Source organism: Canis aureus, chromosome 34, assembly GCF_053574225.1.
Source record: "Canis aureus isolate CA01 chromosome 34, VMU_Caureus_v.1.0, whole genome shotgun sequence".
In the NCBI taxonomy this organism is placed as follows: Eukaryota; Metazoa; Chordata; class Mammalia; order Carnivora; family Canidae; genus Canis; species Canis aureus.
In genome coordinates, this window is record NC_135644.1 from 25,071,537 (window position 1) to 25,089,333 (window position 17,797).

Genomic DNA, 17,797 nt, shown 5'->3' on the forward strand with positions numbered 1-17,797 from the left:
CATCACCTCACAGTTACATTTTTTCTTTTCACTTTTTCCTTTGACAAGAACGTTTAAGATCTACTCTTAGCAAATTTCAAGCATATGATACATATATTTATCAACTATAGCCACCATGCTGTATAAGAAAGAAATGCAAATTTAAATAACAATGAAATACTACTATACTCTGTTAGAATGGCTAAAGTTGAAAAGACTGACCATCCCAAGTGTTGGCCAGGATATTAGCTTCCTAGGGTTTCCAGAACAAAGTACCACAAATTAGGAGGCTTAAACAATAGTAATTTAATAGTAATAGTATTATTAATAGTATAGTAATAGCTAAATAGCAATTTAGCTGTGAAAGCTAAAATCAATGTTGGAAGAGTTGGTTAGCTCCTTCTGAGGCTATAAGGGACCATCTATCCCATGCCTCTCTCCTGGTTGTGGTGGTTTGCTGGCAATCTTTGGTACTTTTTGGCTTGTAGATGCATCACCTCAGTCTCTACCTTCTTCTTCATATGCTATTTTCCCTGTGTGTGTGTCTGTCTCTGTGTCCCAATGTCCACTTTTCATAAGGACACCAGTCATAATAGCTTCACCTTAACTTGATTCTCTGCAAAGATCTTATTTCCAAATAAGGTCACGTTCACAAGTTCTGAGGGTTAGAACTTCAAGATCTTTGGGGAAGAATACAATTCAACCCATAACAAGATATGGAAAAACTGAAACTCTCACCTACTACTGGTGGGAATGTAAAATGTTACAACCACTTGAAAACAATTTCGTAGTTTCTTCAAAAGTTAAACATATAATGACAATATCATCCAGTTGTTTTAATTATGGGCATTTAACCAAGAAAAATTAAAAGATACGTCTACAGGAGGATCTCTACACAAATGTTCATAGCAACTTTATTTATAATAGCATGAAATTGGAAACAACCCAAATATCCATCAACAGGTAAATGGATAAACAGATTGCGTATAGCCATGCAATGGGATATTACTCAGCAATTTTTTAAATGAACTATTAATGCATGCAACAATACAGCTGTATTTTGAAATAATTCTTCTAAGTGAAAGAAGCCAGACAAAAAAGCAGTAAATGCTGTATGATTTAATTTATATAAAATTCTGGAAATTGCAAACTAATCTAGAAAGCAGAAAGCAGATCAATAGCAGACTGGGGCCTGAGATGAAGAGGAATAGCAAAAAGGGCTCACCAAGGATCACGGTGAAATTTGTAGGGATGATATGTTCACTACCTTGATTATAATAATGGTTTCATTGGTATATAGATATGTCAAAAATTCTCAAATTGTACATTTTAAATTTGTGCAGTTTTTTGTTTTTCTATTTTATCTCAATAAAAGTACACCAAAAGCCTTTTATAATTTTGTAAGTGCATTCACAAGGAAATGTATTTAAAATATTATTTAGGGCAGCCCGGGTGGCTCAGCAGTTTAGCACCGCCTTCGGCCCAGGGAGTGATCCTGGAGTCCTGGGATCGAGTCCCATATCAGGCTCCCTTCATGGAGCCTGCTTCTCCCTCTGCCTGCATCTCTGACTCTCCCTCTCTCTCCTCTCTGTGTATTATCATGAATACATAAATAAAATCTTTAAAATAAATAAATAAAATATCATTTAACCCCTCAGTCCTAGTTAGGTTTCTGGCCTTGGACTAATAAATTGCTTTTTTCCAGTAACAAAATGCCAATAAAGTCATTATGTTGGAACAAAACTATAGATTGATTTATAAACGTAATGCACAAAAAATAACTTATGTTCATGGATTCCTGGCCATTTAGCCATCCATACCTTCCACCTTTATAGAAATTCATATATTTAAGAACACTATGATTCCTGTTTCAACCTAGATAAACAGTAAAAGCCAAGTAGCACGCCTTGAAAGACTCCCAGGAGAACTAGCAATATCAAACAGGTTTACCAATATCCTAGCGCTCTCTATTCATTGAGCTTTGCAGACTTTCTTTTTAGAAAGCTGCCCTGAAGTCTAATATTTAACCAGTTAAACCTAAGAAGGGTAGGTGAAGATCTCTGTCTACAGGTTTCTTTTCATAGCTCCATGATATCTCCTGTCTAATCTCAACTATATTATCTTTTCTACCCTAAGGTTTAGCATTTTAAATTGGCTTAGAAATAAAACCTGATGGTTGGGCACCTGGGTGGCTCAGCTGGTTAAGCATCCAACTCTTGATTTTGATTCAGGTCATGATCTCAGGGTCATGAGATCGAGTCCGACATCAGACTCCATGCTGAGTGTGGAGCCTACTTTAGAGTCTCTCTCCCTCTGTCTCCCCATCATAGTCTCTCTCTCTCTCTCTCTCTTAAAAAATAAAATAAAATAAAAAATAAAACCTGACAATCTCCAACCCTATGAGTGTACATGATAAGTATGAACACACCAGAAACTTCTTTGCCCCTGATCCATTAGGATCATTTTCCCTACCTCACAATGCCTGTGGTTGTATTTCTGGAGGCCCAGTTGTGCCTGGCATTTGGCTTACATTATTTCTCATCTTGCAATAATCCTGTAAGGTAGGTGTTTATTGTCCCACACACAGACACAAAACTTAGCAAATGTATGCAACTTGACCAAAGTAACACAGCTAAGAAATAATGGAAGAAAGACTTTCAACCCATCGGTCCTACCTTGCTCTCTCTCTCTCTGCCTCCTTCTCCCCTATCTACTCCTTCAAGATGAGAACACACTCACGGATTCTGGCTGAATTTTTCTGGGGAGTCTTTAGATGAAATTAAAAGGTGCAGCAACCCCTATATTTTGTTATTGTTCTTGTTTAAAAGGAGCGTTGGTGATTACAAAAGGTATCTCTATACAGAAATTATAAACATATGATTGCAGAAAATTAAATGGAATAGAATATCTAAATTACCAGAAAATGATTAATAGATGTCAAACAAATATTGATCACTCCTCAGCCTTTCCATTTAAGTTCTAAGAAAGAGCTCACAGGGTGGCCACCAGAGATACAGGCCTTGAGAAAGCTCTTCAGTGAACATTCTCTCCGGAGGGTTCTCCTCCTTTGTCAACGGATGTGTGCCCTTTTGCCTGCTTCCTCTGCACATCCTCTCCAAGATTACACTCGGAGGGTAGAGGAAAGCATGAGCATGGCACAAACTAGGCTCTGTACTGACAGGGCAGGTTTCAGACACCCTGTGCAGACCAACCGAGACCGAGATTCAGCTGAAACTTCCACGTGACTGGAACTTTCTTTCTGGCTAAATACCACACACTGGAAAGCCGTTAATTGAATTAAATTGATATAAATTGCTGCCTGGATGAAGGCAAAAAACTAATTCATTGACTCACCCTGAAACTGGCCCTTAGCCCAGTGAATTTTCACTTGTTTTCTCCCCTTAGTACTCCAACCACTTTGTGTATTATTAGTTAAAATACCATGGTGTTGCTGAATCACAACATAAAGTGATATTTTGAACACACTCAGAAGACTTTAATAAATGGCTGGGGGAGTCTCCTAAAAAATAGATATCAAATAGGTTAGAAAACTTCTGTCTTATATAAACCAACATACCCTTTTATCTACAGTACAGTTACCTCTTATGAGATAGCTTATCACCTGAAGTTAATGTGTAGCTCAGGGTAGGGCTGTAACAATAAGTCACTTAAACTCTTTCAGTGTCCTCATCCTTATATAGTGACTGCAATAATATCTACCTCATTATGTAACTGTCGTGGGTATTATCTAACAATTGTAGTTACATTTCATGAGGATTCACTATTTGCCAGGTTATGAGTTCTTCCCATGTATTATGTTATGGAGTGGACACTCTTATTACTCCATTTTACGGAAAGGAAACGGAGGCTGGGTAAGGTGCAATGACTTGGCATAGTCACAGAGAAGATTCTCACCCAGGCAGTGTGACATTTTAACTACTACACCTGGAGCAAAGTCTGGCACACAGCAAACACCCCATAAAGGACAGCTACTAAAAAGAAAGAAGGACAAGAATATGACTTTTCTCTCTACCCAGCAAGAAACCAAATTCATACTCATTCTTTGTTTGCCCTAAAATATCTTTTATTTGCTTTAAGTAATAATAATAATAAAACCCACTTTGCTGAGCATTTACTATGTCTCAGTCATTTTTCTAAGCACTTTGTGGGTATTAACTCACGTAATTTCAAGAAGCCAGTGAGATGGTACTGTTTTTATGCTAATTGTGCAGATGAGGCAACTAAGGCACATAGAGGTCATGCAAGTGACCCATCACACTACTAGTGAGTGACAAAGCCAGAATCTGAAACTAAGAATCTGACCCCAGATTCCCCCCTGCATGTTTCCACTTGCCCATCAGTGATCATGACACCAAGTCCTGTGTGTGATGCACCACCATCATCAACCTTTCTCCTGTCAATATCTTCAATATCTTCAACTCCGTTGTATGTAACATCTTGATTGGGTGACATCACCCAGTGGCTGCCTTCTCCCTATATGTGCCTAGGCTGCTGGGCATCCTTAAGAAAATACGTGATCCACTATAAATTCATGGTTCTTCACCATATCTGGGACCCTGGCAATGCGCAGATTTCCAGCTACATTTCCACAGCAGCTCTCTCGTGGACATAGGAACTAGGCTCATCTCCTTTCTCTGACTCCAGCTCTGTTCTCATTCCTAACACATGAATTTCCCTGCTACTTCACAGAGAAACTAGAACCTAGCAAATGACAGAACTTTCTACTCTCCGGGTGCAGACTTCACCTGTGTCTGCAACCATTATTTCCTTCATTCCTGCTGTAAAGGGAGGCACTGCCTTCCTTTCCAAAGTGAATCCTTTTACTTTTTGCTCTAGAAACTTCTGTCTTCTCAGGGACCTCACCCTGACTTTTTCTGTAACAAGTATCTTTAACTTCCACATCTCTATTGGATCCTTCCCATCAGCATCCAGACATGCTCAAGTCTCTCACCTAAAAACTAACTTAGTGACAACAATAACAACCGCACCTGCTCTCATTCCCAAGTGTGTTCTCACAGTCTATGCAGCTATTTTTCCTTCTCCCAACAACCATGAACTGCTTGAAAGAACTGTCTACACTTGATGGCTCTGATCCTAGTCATCCCCAATCATTAATGCATCTTGTGGCTTCAATCACTAGGAGCACTCTCCCTAAGGTCATAACTTACGTCCTTGTCCCTAAATCCAGTGCAAATTTCTGCCCTTGAATCCTATGATCTCTCCAGAGCATATGAAACTGTTGATAGTTCTCTCCTTGAAAGACTCCTCCTCAGCTTCTAGACACCCATGTCCTTCTCAGTCTGCTTCCGTAGCTGTCCCTTAAATGTTTTTGTTCCCTCTGATTCTTTTCAGGGGTCTTCTCTTCTCTCTCCATCTACAACAGTCACATCCACTCCCATGGCTTTATATCAACCACAGATAACCGCCAATTTTATGCTCAACACATATATGCAACTGCACCTTGGACATCTCCACCTAGATGTCCCATAAGCCTCTCAACATATTGTAAACTGAAATCCTACTCCTTCCCCAACTTGTTTCTCAGTGCATGGAGCCCGCAGATTGGCCATACCAACAAAGGGATATCATTCTTGACAATTCCTCTTTCTTTCTAATACACCTGGTATTGATGATTGCTGTGACTCAACATCTTGCAACATGTGTTCACTTCTCCCAATCTGCCACTGTCTCCTTTCTAATCCGATCGTGAGCTATCTCTTTGTCCAGACTCTTGCAATGCAACAGCCTCCTCATCCTTATTAAGCACTCATGTCCAAGCCATTCTCCATTCTACATCAGAAATGTTCTTTCTAAAATGTAACACATAGGGGTATCTGGGTGGCTTGGTTAAGCATCTCTCTTTGGCTCAGGTCATGATCTCAGGGTGCTGGGATGGAGGCCCACATTAGGCTCCCTGCTTAGCAGGGAGCCTGCTTCTCCCTCTCCCTCTGCTGCTCCTCCTGCTTGTGCTCGCTCTCTCTCTCTTTCTCCCTCTCTTTCTCTGTCACATAAATAAATAAAATCTTTTAAAAACAATAAAATATAACACATAAAGCTGGTCACAGCAAAACCCCTTAATGGCTTCCTATTGGCTTCAGCATAAAGGTTATTAGCATGATTTTGGACCTAGCCCCAGTTTTCCCATTTAGCCTCAGTGTTTCCAGAACCTCCCACTTCAATATCCAATATTTCTGCTACAAAATTTTCTCAAGTACTTTATGTCCACTCTTGCCTCTATTCTTTCTGACTAAAACATTTGCCCAGTCTCTTAGCTCAGCAAAGTCTCTCACACTAACCCCCCATTTCCATTACCATTTCCAGGCAACTGCTATTCTGCTTTTTGTCACCACAGATTGGTTTACATTTTCCAAAATTTTATAAATCCAGTGACAGATGTCCTTACAAGAAGTCTATATCAAGACACAGAGAGATAGACAGGGAAGAAGGCAATAGGATGATGGAGTGATGCAGCTACAAGCCAAGTATGATGAGGACCACCAACAACTACCAGAAAGAAACATGAGAGAGATTCTCCCTCAGAGCCTCAAGAAACAACCTTGTCAACACATTGATTTTGGACTTCTAGTCTAAAAAAACTGAAAGAGTAGTGCCTGGGCAGCTCAGTCGGTTGAGTGCCTGACTCTTGATTTTGGCTCAGGTAGTGATCTCAGGATCATGGGATCCAGGCCCACGTCAGGCTCCTCACTCAAGTGAGGGGTCTGCTGGAGGTTCTCTCTCTCCCTCTCCCTCCCCCTCTCAACACCCCTCTCTCTCACTCTCAAATAAATCAATCTTAAAAACATAAAAATAAAAAACTCTGAGGGAATAATTCGTGTTGATCTAAGCCACTCAGTTGTGGTCCTTGTTATAGTAGCTCTAGGAAATGAAGTAGTTATATGTTTTTTTAACTTTTCAAGACTGCTGAACTGTTTCCCAAAGTGATCACACCATTTTACATTGCTATGAGCAGTGTGTAAGAGTTCCAGTTTCTCCTCATCCTTACTGACACTTAGTATGGTCAGCCTTTCTAATTTTAACCACTCTAATAGGCGTAGAGCAGTATATCATTGTGGTTTAAATTTGCATTTCCCTAATGCCTAATGACCTTGAAAATCATTTCATATATTTCTTTTTCTATCTGAATATCTTCTTGGGTGAAGTGTATGTTCAAATCTTTCGCCTATTTGTTATTTGGATTGTGTGTTCTCTTATTATTGAATTTGAGGGTTCTTTATATGTGGTAGATACAAGTTCTCTATCAGATATACAATTTGCAAATATTTGCAAACCCAGTAGTGGTTTTCATTTTTATATTCTTCACTGTATCTTTCAAGGCCAGCTAGGTATTTAAAGTGCCAGTTTAGATGCCACTTTTTCTTAGAACCCTTTTCAGAGCTTCAAGCCTCGATGAGTGGACCTTCTAAGTACTTGTCGAATTTCAAATACATCCTTGTATCACGATAAGCATTGCATCCTGTTAGGATTGTTTGGTTACCTGTTTGTTTCTTTTCCTAGAATCTAAAGTTTGTGTTCATGGGCAAGGACTCATTATGCCCTATTATTTGTTGTATCCTCTTCACCAGGACAAAGATTGACAGAGGCTTGCTCTGGGTAGTTTCTGCTTGGCTCTCCAGAATCACTGTCCAGAGTTCTCCACCTTGCTCTGTACTCTGGGAAGCTGACTTCGGTGGGCCCCTTGTCCACTGACTTCTGGCTGGGTTTGTCTGGTGAGAAAGATCAGAGGGGGGAGAAGATAGAGCAGACTATTTACTCTCAGCTCCCTCTCTGACAGGTTCAGTTCGGTAGTAGTTGCTGTCCTGTGCTGCTGGATGTTCCCTGTCTACAGGTATAGCTCTCACAAGGATCCTGTGAGTACTCCCTTCCCGCGCTTGCTGGAAACTCGGTCTTCACCACCCTGTTTTGGTTCCGTTCACACTGTCCATACCTTTATAGCTCTTTCATTAAATCTTCACTATAATTCAGGGCCTCACCTCTTTTTCTTGCTAAGACCCTGATTCCCTGCACAAAAAAAAAATATTTGTTAATTTTGACCCTCACCATAACTCATACCTTAAGTGAGTTTTAAATCCCTGAATTTTCTCGACTGTTTTCATTCAACATAATTCAAGTTCTAATATTTTTCTTGAGTTTCAAATGACTCCAAACACTATATTCCTTTAACCTCATTCATACCTCCCCTCACTCACTCACTCATTCAGCAGAAACTTCTTGACAATTTACTAAGTACCAGGAACTGTGCCGCCCTGCAGAGTCCCAGAGAAGGAAAATACAGTCAGTCCCCCAAGGAACTCACATTCAAGTGAGAGATATGATCAAATAACTAATTCTCATTCAAAAGGATACATTGAGCAATGGAGATATGCACAAAGGCCTGAAGGCACAGAGCTCTAGCCACCTCATTCCTGACTGAAGTCAGGAGACATCAGTACAACAGGACTGGCCTTCCCATAAATGACCACCCTTGGTACGCCAGACTCCGTGCTAGGCATTGTATGTACTTACCCCATTTAGTACAGCAACCCTATAAAGCAAATATTGCCACCTATGTTTTACACAAAAGGAAACTGAGGCTAAGGGAGGCTAAGTAGCCTGCTGGTAAGTAGCAGAGCACTCCTTTTAACCATGATACTGTCCTGTGTCATAAATCTAAAACACACACAAGATCGAGGTATGGGAAAGAATAATTTTCTCCAAGGCTAAAAAGCTCTTTGCCACAGATTTTCACCTCAAAACCACAATACTTCAGGAAGAGACGAAAAACTAGCTCTTTTCTGAGTCTTCTAATTGTTGAATAAGAAATATGGTGTCAGTAGGCCAGGAAGCTGTCATCACCACTCTTCATTACACTAATTGCTCTTAGATTAAATATGGTTTGTTTCCCCTTTTTATCCTCCTCACATTCATAGCTTTGCTACTTTTGAATGTTCTCTGTTTTGGGGCAAGGAAGGCTTTCTCCTTTTCTCATTACACGGAGGGTACAACTGAAGTCCAGGGCAGGTGACTGTCTCACCTGGATCCCACAGCCAGTGGGAGATGGCTCAATGTCCCAGTGACTGACCTTATTTGCCCCAATAGCTGCCCTTTGCCCCAACAGCTGCCCTCTGCCCCAATAGCTGCCCTTTGCCCCAGCCAGGTCCATCTACTCGCTGTTGCTTATACAAGCGTTTCACACTCAAACCTTTGCATTTTTCCCCACAACTTCTTCCCATCCCACAAGCCTCTTCCCGTGCCTCTCTGAATACATCTACCCCTGCACAATCACTCTAGCTCCTCTCAATCTCTCAACCTTTTACTCTCCCTGCCCTGCGCTTCATCAAAGCTTGACATCAGCGTTGCACTTTGCTTCCAGATTATGCATGTGGATTGCACTTGACTGTGGTAGTAGATACCTGCCCACTCGTGCCTGAATCACCTACTTTGGAGATATTCCCGTAGTACACAATGTAATTCCGTGGCCACAGGAGAAATGCTTCATGATTAAAATCTCCATAGTCAGTATGCTAAAGGCATCCCTTTTCTGCCTGTTTTCAGGCAGAGATGCTAACGTCTACATCTAATGATATACTGCTGACTCAGTGCACACACTGGAAACTCTCACTTCTCTCAGCCTCACCTCGTACTCCAGCTGCCTCTGCAGTAGCCAGCCCTGCACAGGCTTCCCCCAGCTTCCTTCTGGGGCAATCTGACAGCACCTCACCTCTAGCCGTGCCATGCACCTGTTGCTACCTGCCCCTGGGCCTCTTAGATGCCAAGGCCTGGGACCATGCTTAAAGCTCACCACTGCCAAGGAAATGTGCAGAGGAGTTAATAATCCTAGGATCACCTTAGCCAGCAGGAATGAGGAGCCTGTAGATAAACGCTTTCTTCTTTTCCTCAGGAAAGACTGCTCAAAGGTCTTCTGAGGCCCTACAGGACTGAACACATGTTGCTACTGCAATGGCCAAGGCAATGGCTTTCCCTTCTACCCTATTTCACTCTGGTCTTCAATCTCATTTCCTGGCAGCCTTCTCATCCCAGGTTCTGCTTTCTGGGGAACCAGGCTAAAACAGTGTATTAGTCTGGCTGAGTTGCCATAAGAGCATATCATAGATTGGGTGGTTTAAACAAGAGAAATTTATTTTTCACAGCTGTGGAGGCTAGAAATCGAAGGTCAAGATCCAAAGTTTCAATCTTTGATGAGAACTCTCTTCTTGGCTTGCATATGGTCACCTTGCTGTGCTCTTATGTGGCCTTTCCTTGACGACTGCAAATGGAGAGATCTCTCCCTCTTCTTCCAAGGCCACTGATCCCGTCTAGGACCTCATCCTTAAGACTTCATTAAATGTGATTAACTCCTGAAAGCTCTCTCTCCAAATACAATCACACTAGGTTTGGGGCTTCAATGTATGAACTGGGGAAGGCAGATGCAATGTAGACTATAGCAGACGCTGTTACTCATAAATGTTAATTTGATCTTGACCAATAAGGCTGAGAAAGGTCCCCCAAGATTCCACGACCTTCCTTTTTTTATTATTATTATTTTTTTTTTCTTTAAGCTCCTTTTTCCCTCTAGTGTTTTAGTGATTAAGGCCAAGGTCCTATTTAGGAAAGGTCTTATGTTAGCTTGTTCTCATGAATATTAAATGTTCCTAGTGTTCTGCTGGTTATTTGAAAGACAACAGCTAGAAAAACTACATTCTAAGTTTTTCCTACTAACTAGTTTAGGGAGCAACTTTTGCTACGTTAAGGAGTGGCCTGCAGCAAATAATTTTGCCTTTCGAGATGGCTTTTCTTGGCTGTAAAGTGGAACAACTGCTATGAAGTGGGATAACCCAGCTATTTTGCTGGGTGAAGGGGATCCAAGGAGATGGAAAGTGGGGGATGGCATTTAAGAAAAGGAGATCAACAATGGAAGAACCTCGGGGTACTTGGAGGAAGGACCCGGGTGCACCCCACGGGTCTCCATGGTCCGCACTCCGGAGGAGGGGAGGTCCAGAGAACTCACAGAGCGTCTGGGTTCACGGAGCAGCTCAGTTTACTCCCAAATTGCTTGCTGCCAAACCCGCAGTGTTTTCCAGAATCCGGGTGGTTTGCAAACCCAGATGTCAGACTTCCTGTCCCGGAGATTCTCAACTTGCTCCCCCCCCCCAGCCGCTATTCGGCCTCCCCCGGGAAGAAGAGAAGGGCCTGGAAGCAGGAGGAGCCTGCACGGGACGGCCTCACCCCTCCTCCGTCCCCACCCCAAAGGCAGGAATTTCTGGGACGCGCCGGCGGTCCACGGCCTCCTCCTCCCCCTCCCCCCTCCCCCTCCGAGCCCCAGGGAGCAGGGCGGGGAAAACCTCCGCGACGTCCCCGCCCGCTGCTCGGAGCCCCGAGTGTCCGCCCGCGGCGCGGGGACCACAGAGCGGGGCGCGGGAGGCCGGAGCCGCGGCGGCCGAGGCGTGGGGCGCGAGGCGCCGGGGGTGCGGGGTCCCTGCGACCCCCCCGGGCCGGCGAGCCCAGTGGTTAGCGATGCTGTGGCTGCGGCTGCTGCTGCTGCTGGGGGCGCCGCGGAGCCTCGCCCGGGGCGCGGTGGCCGCGCTCAGCCCCGAGCCGGTGCCCGGGTGGCAGGGTGAGTGTCCCCCGGGCCCGAGGGGCCGGATCCGCCAGCGGGGGCGGGGGGGCCCCGGGGGGGGGAGGCTAAGGCGACCGTGCTTTCCGGGCGGCCGCTGTCGGGGGCGCCGAGGAGGCCGTGCGCACCCGCCGCTCCTGCGCCCGCCGGGCCTTGTGCCCCGCACCCCGCACCCGCACCCGGCACCCCCGGCACCCCGCACCCCACACCCCGCACCCCGCACCCGCACCCAGCACCCCGCATCCCGCACCCGCACCCCGCGCCCCCGGCACCATGCACCCCACACCCCGCACCCGCACCCGCACCCCGCACCCCGCACCCGCACCCGCACCCTGCACCCGCACTCGCACCCCGCACCCGCACTCGCACCCCGCACTCCGCACCCGCACCCGCACCCCGCACCCCGCACCCCGGCACCCGCACCCTGCACCCGCACTCGCACCCCGCACTCCGCACCCGCACCCGCACCCCGCACCCTGCACCCGCACCCGCACCCCGCACCCGCACTCGCACCCCGCACTCGCACTCCGCACCCCGCACCCCGGCACCCGCACCCTGCACCCGCATTCGCACCCCGCACCCGCAGCCGCACCCGCGGGGCACCCTGCGAGAGGCTGCCGGGCACAGACTCGGTGACGCTCAAAATGTGGGCTCTGGAGACCTGTTGATGGGGAAGATCGCCCCGGGAGGGTGACGGGTCCTCCGGGGAGCTGCAGCAGGTGCGGCCCTAGCTCCCCTGGGGCTGACCCCGAGAGCTGGGAATGCGGCCAGGCTGAAACGAGGTGGTCTGCGGGGCATTTGGAGCCTGGGAGCCAGGTTCCCACCCCGCCCCGCAGCACAGGTGCCCACAGAGATCACCCCCCCAGCGTCCAACCAGCACCCAGTAGGCATGGGACTCCCAGAAGATGTGTCAGGAGTCGCGAGGAGAGGCTGTCCTGCGGGGGCCCACGGGGGACAACCCGGCATGGGTGCCCCTGAGGCACAGGGGCGGGGGCCCAGAGGGAAGGACCCTCTGTGGAAGGAGGGGGGGCGGCGGGTAAATGAACCAGAAGGAGCCCCCAGGCAGCTCCTGTCCTGTCTGCCTTGGAGGATGAGTTTGGAAAGAAGAAGTGAGACAAGGTGTGACCAACGCCTTCATTTTTGTTCTACTTCTCAACATACTGTGCGCTCATTTTTGAGGCAATCTTTTCTGGTCTAGATTCTCTAGCCCCCTCCCCCCCCCCCCCCCAGGCCTTATCAGGGACAGGTTGAGTAATTCTTACTCTAAAACAGCCAAAGATGAGAGACCTCTCAACCTTCATGGTAAATTCAATGGAAATGGTCCTGTGTGATCCATCTCCACCAGGGGTTTACCACACAGTGCTTGTTCCTTTACATTTTCAAATGCACCTGAGTGCTGGGGATCTAGAACGGGCCGCAACGCTGGGACGGAAGCTGGACTCAGGCCACACAGAGAAAAATGTGCTGGTGACCCTCTGAGCCAGGGTTAGCACTAATGAGCTAATCCCTACTATATGTAGCAGACCCAAATCCTGGCCGGAGATAATTTCTAATCAGTGCCTTCTTCTCAGTGGTCAAGGACGCTCTGAAGTTAAAACCGTCTGCTACTTCCTGTACATTCCAAGTGACAGTTTGCAAATCTGAAAACCCGACAGAGTTAGCAGAGAGATAGGAAATGCTGTTGCTAGTGTTCACTGAATGTGCACGCTGTGTGCATCGGAAACTGTGTGACGTTGACTGTGCCAATCCTTGCACAGATTCCCCTCCCTGACTTCCACCATCCCCATCGGTAAAATTTTGTTGTTGTTTTTTTTTTTTTGTTTTTTGTTATTCCCCCATCGGTAAAATTTTAAGTATGATCTAGATGGCTTTGAAATCAAGTGTTTCCTGTCTATACAACGATGGAAAAAGCAGATCTTAGCATTGGAAGGGACTTGAGACATTGTCTGCTCCAGACATCCGTCTTTGCAACATGGGAGCTGAGGTACAGCTTTTACACAGGTTTCTGACCATGTGTTGGGGGTGCCTCGGTTTACTGCTGTGTTCCACATGTGCACCAAACCACGCTGACTTATTTTTAGCCATGGTTGGTCTCCACCGAGCAGCTAGATGACATATGCACGCATCTCAGCTTGATATTCACTAATAAGGGATATGTAATAATTCAAGGCAGATTGTACATATAGCACTTTTTCATCTGAGTTGTTTCATATGTATTGTTGATTTGATATATATTATAAACATCCCGGTCTTGGGAGGCAGATGATGGATGCTATCGTGGGGACTTTTCATTCATCAATAATTTTGTGTTCAAAAATCAGTAGATACAGTGTCGTATAATAGTTAAGTTCATGGTCTCTGAGCCAGACTGTGTGTCTCTACTGGCTATGTCACCTTGGACAGGTTACTTCGCCTCTCTGTGCCTCAGTTTCCTCATATATAAGAATGGAGGGAATAATAGTACTTACTCAAGTGTTGTCCTTTTGTTTCAGTATCACCACAACACCATCTTCCTCTGGCCAATCCAGACCATTGTGACAGGTTGATAGACCTTTAACAGTCATATACTGCCCTGTGCACCGCACAGTACTGCATGTCTGCAGTGTGCCTCCTACCTCTAGTTGGCTATCATACATGCCTCACCGTGATTCTGGAATCTGAGCTCTTCTAGCAAGTGCTGCAACTTTGTAACTTCACTCACTCAAGTACCCCCAACACTGGGAGGGCAGGTGGGAGGATGAAGATGGGAGTGGGCTCTGGGGAAAGGTGGACATAGTTTCTGTAGAGGTTGCTAAAGGAAATGAATAGGAATAAAATTCTTTAAAAAGAATTTTAAAGCTATATTGAGAGCTGAAAATGATATGAAATGGCCCCAACCTACCCCAAAATAGGAGACTTTCCTCAGCAGCACTTATCTTCCCAGGGGCAGGACTGGAGGGAGCCCATGGCTGTGCTAGTCCTTATGGACTTATGGGTAGGCTTTTCTGAATGATCAAAGGGAAGTGAGGGTGCTGATGCGCCTGAGGTCACAGTGCATGACCATGGGGGCCTGTCTAGAAGAAGACAGTGAACTGGGGTAGAGGGGTAGGGTCATCTCTTGAAATCTTGTGTCAACAGGAAGAGGGTGAGGGGCTGAAGACCTCTGCTGTGTATTCACTATCTGTTGAGCACTATGTGCCTTGTCTCTCTTCGTGGTTTGGATTCAGGATTCACCCACAAGCAATCTCTGAGACATGTACTTATTTCAATGCAAGTAGTTTATTTGGGAGGTGATTCTAGAAGACACGATGAAGGAATAAGGAAATGAGACCAGGAAGGGGCTCAATTTCACAGGTGCCCTTCTCAGTGACTGTGGAAAATGCCGTGGATCCACTGAGAGGCAGGAAACAGAGGAATTCATCCACCAACCCCCATTCCTCACCGATGGAGGGTTCCTCCTGGGGCACTAGTCTCCCGGTCTCTGGCCTGCATGAGTGCTGTCAGGCAAGGAGACACAGAGTCAGTCACAAAATATGAGCACTGTCTCGGGCAAATGACCTCCAGGGTAGGCAGTGCGGGTAGGAACTAATAGAATCTGCTACTCACTCTCAGATTTGGGGGGGGGGGGGTAAAAATATGAGTAGGATATGTCCTCAAGAGGCTGAGAGTCCAGAGACAGATATAGAAATACAAAAATTACAAAACGGTGCAGTAGATGTTAAGATAACAAGGTATGAGCAAAGTTCTAAAGGCATACTGAGAAGACTGGCCTGAGGGGCTGCACACTCAAAAACGCATTTATTTTCCCAAAAGATAAGTAGGTAGTCGCCACGTGGGAAAAAGGAGAGAGAGGATCCTGGGGGAAAGCATAGAATGTGTGCCAAGGCACAGAATCATATGTTTCGGCAATAGGCTGAAAGTTCTAGTCTGAGCTCTTTTGGATGGAAGAAAGAGGACCCACTGAAGGTCACATGGGCAAACATGAGGCTGGATATAAGGACACTAGGATCTCAAGGGGGACCCAAGGGCAGGCTCTCCTGTGCAACTAGGCCTCCTGTGAACTGACAACTGGCTGAAATGAAACAGAAATAAAACTACTTTCTCTGTTTCCTGCTCTCAGGGGCTGCCTGCTGGTCCCTGTTTGGTACACTTTTTGTGGACCGGTTTCTTCTGCTTCAACCTACAAGACCTTTCATGTGTAGCTCCCAGAGCTTCTGTGGGTAGAGTTGCTCAATCTTCTAGGAGAGGAATCTGGCCACACTTGTCATAGCATGCTGGCCAGTCCCTGCACTCTAGCCTGAATCAGAAGCCTTCCCATAGCTAGTAGGCTGTGAGAGTGGTGTGAGGTGCACGCAGGGATCTGCTCCCTCAGAGACTGTGATGGAGGAGATCCCCAGGACGAGGTTGTGGCAGGAGAAGTAGTTGTGACAGGACAAGCAGTTGTGACAGATCTATATTTGGATGCAGGCAAGAGATGAGGGAATGAAGAATTTGGTCAGAGGCACTCTGCTTATGGAAATAAATTCTGGTTGCGTGAATTGGGTACTGCCGAGAGGAGTCTCATGGGTTTGGACAAAAGGGAACCAGATCACACTTTTAAACTTAAGAATGCCAGGGTCAGTTTGGGACTTGAAGAGGGTAATTCTGGAAGGCAGCAAAGAGACCATGTGAGAGGTTAAAGTGACTGCCCATGAAGAAAGACATTGATGACCTGAGCTAAGTCAGTCACAGCAGGAATACTGAGAAGCAGAAGGTGTAGATTCCAGAAATATGGGTTAAAAAAGAAGGGAATTAAAAATAATAAACTTAGTGAAGGACACGGGAGAAATGACAGAACAGGAGGAGCAGTGGTTATTCAATGGAAATAACAAGGTGGAACTATTCTTAGTAGTGACCAGGTCCAAGGTGTGGTTGCAGGCATGGTCACTGAAGTGGGGAATGGGTGAAAGAAGTCCTTGGAGCAGAGGAAGTTGAGGAACCCAGCATTCATAGCAGTACCGACATATGTATGTGAAACGAAAGTTTCATTTAAAAAATACCATTACCTAACACGACGTGCTGCTACTCATTGACTCGGTTCCAGGCTACCTCATTTCGTAACACGGCTTATGACACACTACATTCATATCATGACCCATTGATGAGCCATGACCTGTGGTGGAGAAAACACTGGGCCAGAATATTAGGGCATCTGTGCAGAAGTTAAAGGCATTGAGGTGGAGAAGACAACAGGGAGCTTGTGGGCATCAAAGTCATAGTGAATGTAAGGAAGAGGTTCAGGATGGTGCACCCCAGTGTTGAGAAAGGGAAGACTGAGTGCCATATGGGAGAGGTTTGTGAAGGAGGGTGCTGAGAGCCACCACCTGGAGGCAGCAGTGGGCAGACGCGGTGACCCCGAGATTTCCCCATAGCTTCCATTTCTGATACAAAGGTAACAATGACTCCCTTGACTGCTCCTAATAGTGCCTAACATTTGGAGAATGATCACTGTGCTATTTTACATACATTAACACACTGAGCCTTCACCACAGTGAGGCAGGTACTATTAATACATACCCTTCTTTACTGATGAAGAAGGTTAGAGAGCTTGCCCCAATAGGAACTTGAAAAATGGTCATTCGAACCAGACACTCAAGTACGGATACAACAGACACTCCCCATAGCCTGTGACCTCATAAAATAGTTCATTGATGGGAGCATATGACTTGATTCTGTGACAGGAGGAAAAGGAAGCCAGCCTCTTGTTCTCTGCAATTACCAGTACATCCACATGTAAGAGTGAATTTTTTCCTAAAGCAGAAAAGCTATTGATTTTTTAAGAAATTGTTCTAGGCAATTCCTACACCCCTGGGCAATGAGCCATCCTCTAATCTAGAGATGTGGAATTTAAGTAAAAGCCTGATCAGACACTGGTTTAGCTGTCCTACCCGGCCATCAGTCACTCCCACCACCTGACTCTGTTTCTCCCATCTTCATCATTGTCTCAGAATCTCTTCCACTTCATACTTTTCTCATCCCAGTTTCTCTGACTGCCTGTTTTCCTCAGGAGCCTTTGAGAGTCAGCATAGACTTCTAGTTTTCCTAGTGCTTTTCTTTTTCTCATTAAGCTTCTAAATTCTTCCTATTATTGTTTGTTACAGTAACTGATACCACACAATGCAGGTTCCAAGCCAATGACCAGAACAATAGAGTCACACAGAATTCAGT

The 17,797-nt window shown here is 45.7% G+C and overlaps 1 protein-coding gene and 1 long non-coding RNA gene across 2 annotated transcripts in view; one reads left to right on the forward strand and one right to left on the reverse strand.

The window, feature by feature from the left end:
- The first annotated feature begins 11,174 nt into the window (after positions 1-11,174).
- PLA2R1 (phospholipase A2 receptor 1) overlaps positions 11,175-17,797 on the forward strand; it is a 115,210-nt gene continuing 108,587 nt past the window's right edge. The window contains exon 1 of the mRNA XM_077883522.1: positions 11,175-11,611. Within this exon, the coding sequence (XP_077739648.1) occupies positions 11,512-11,611 (100 nt within the window). The 5' untranslated portion in view covers positions 11,175-11,511. The remainder of the gene's footprint in view (positions 11,612-17,797) is intronic.
- Positions 14,851-17,729, reverse strand: LOC144304491 (uncharacterized). The gene is made up of 2 exons (XR_013371394.1): positions 17,518-17,729; positions 14,851-15,087 (listed from the first exon to the last, which is right to left on the reverse strand). It is a non-coding gene; the product is annotated as an uncharacterized LOC144304491 (long non-coding RNA).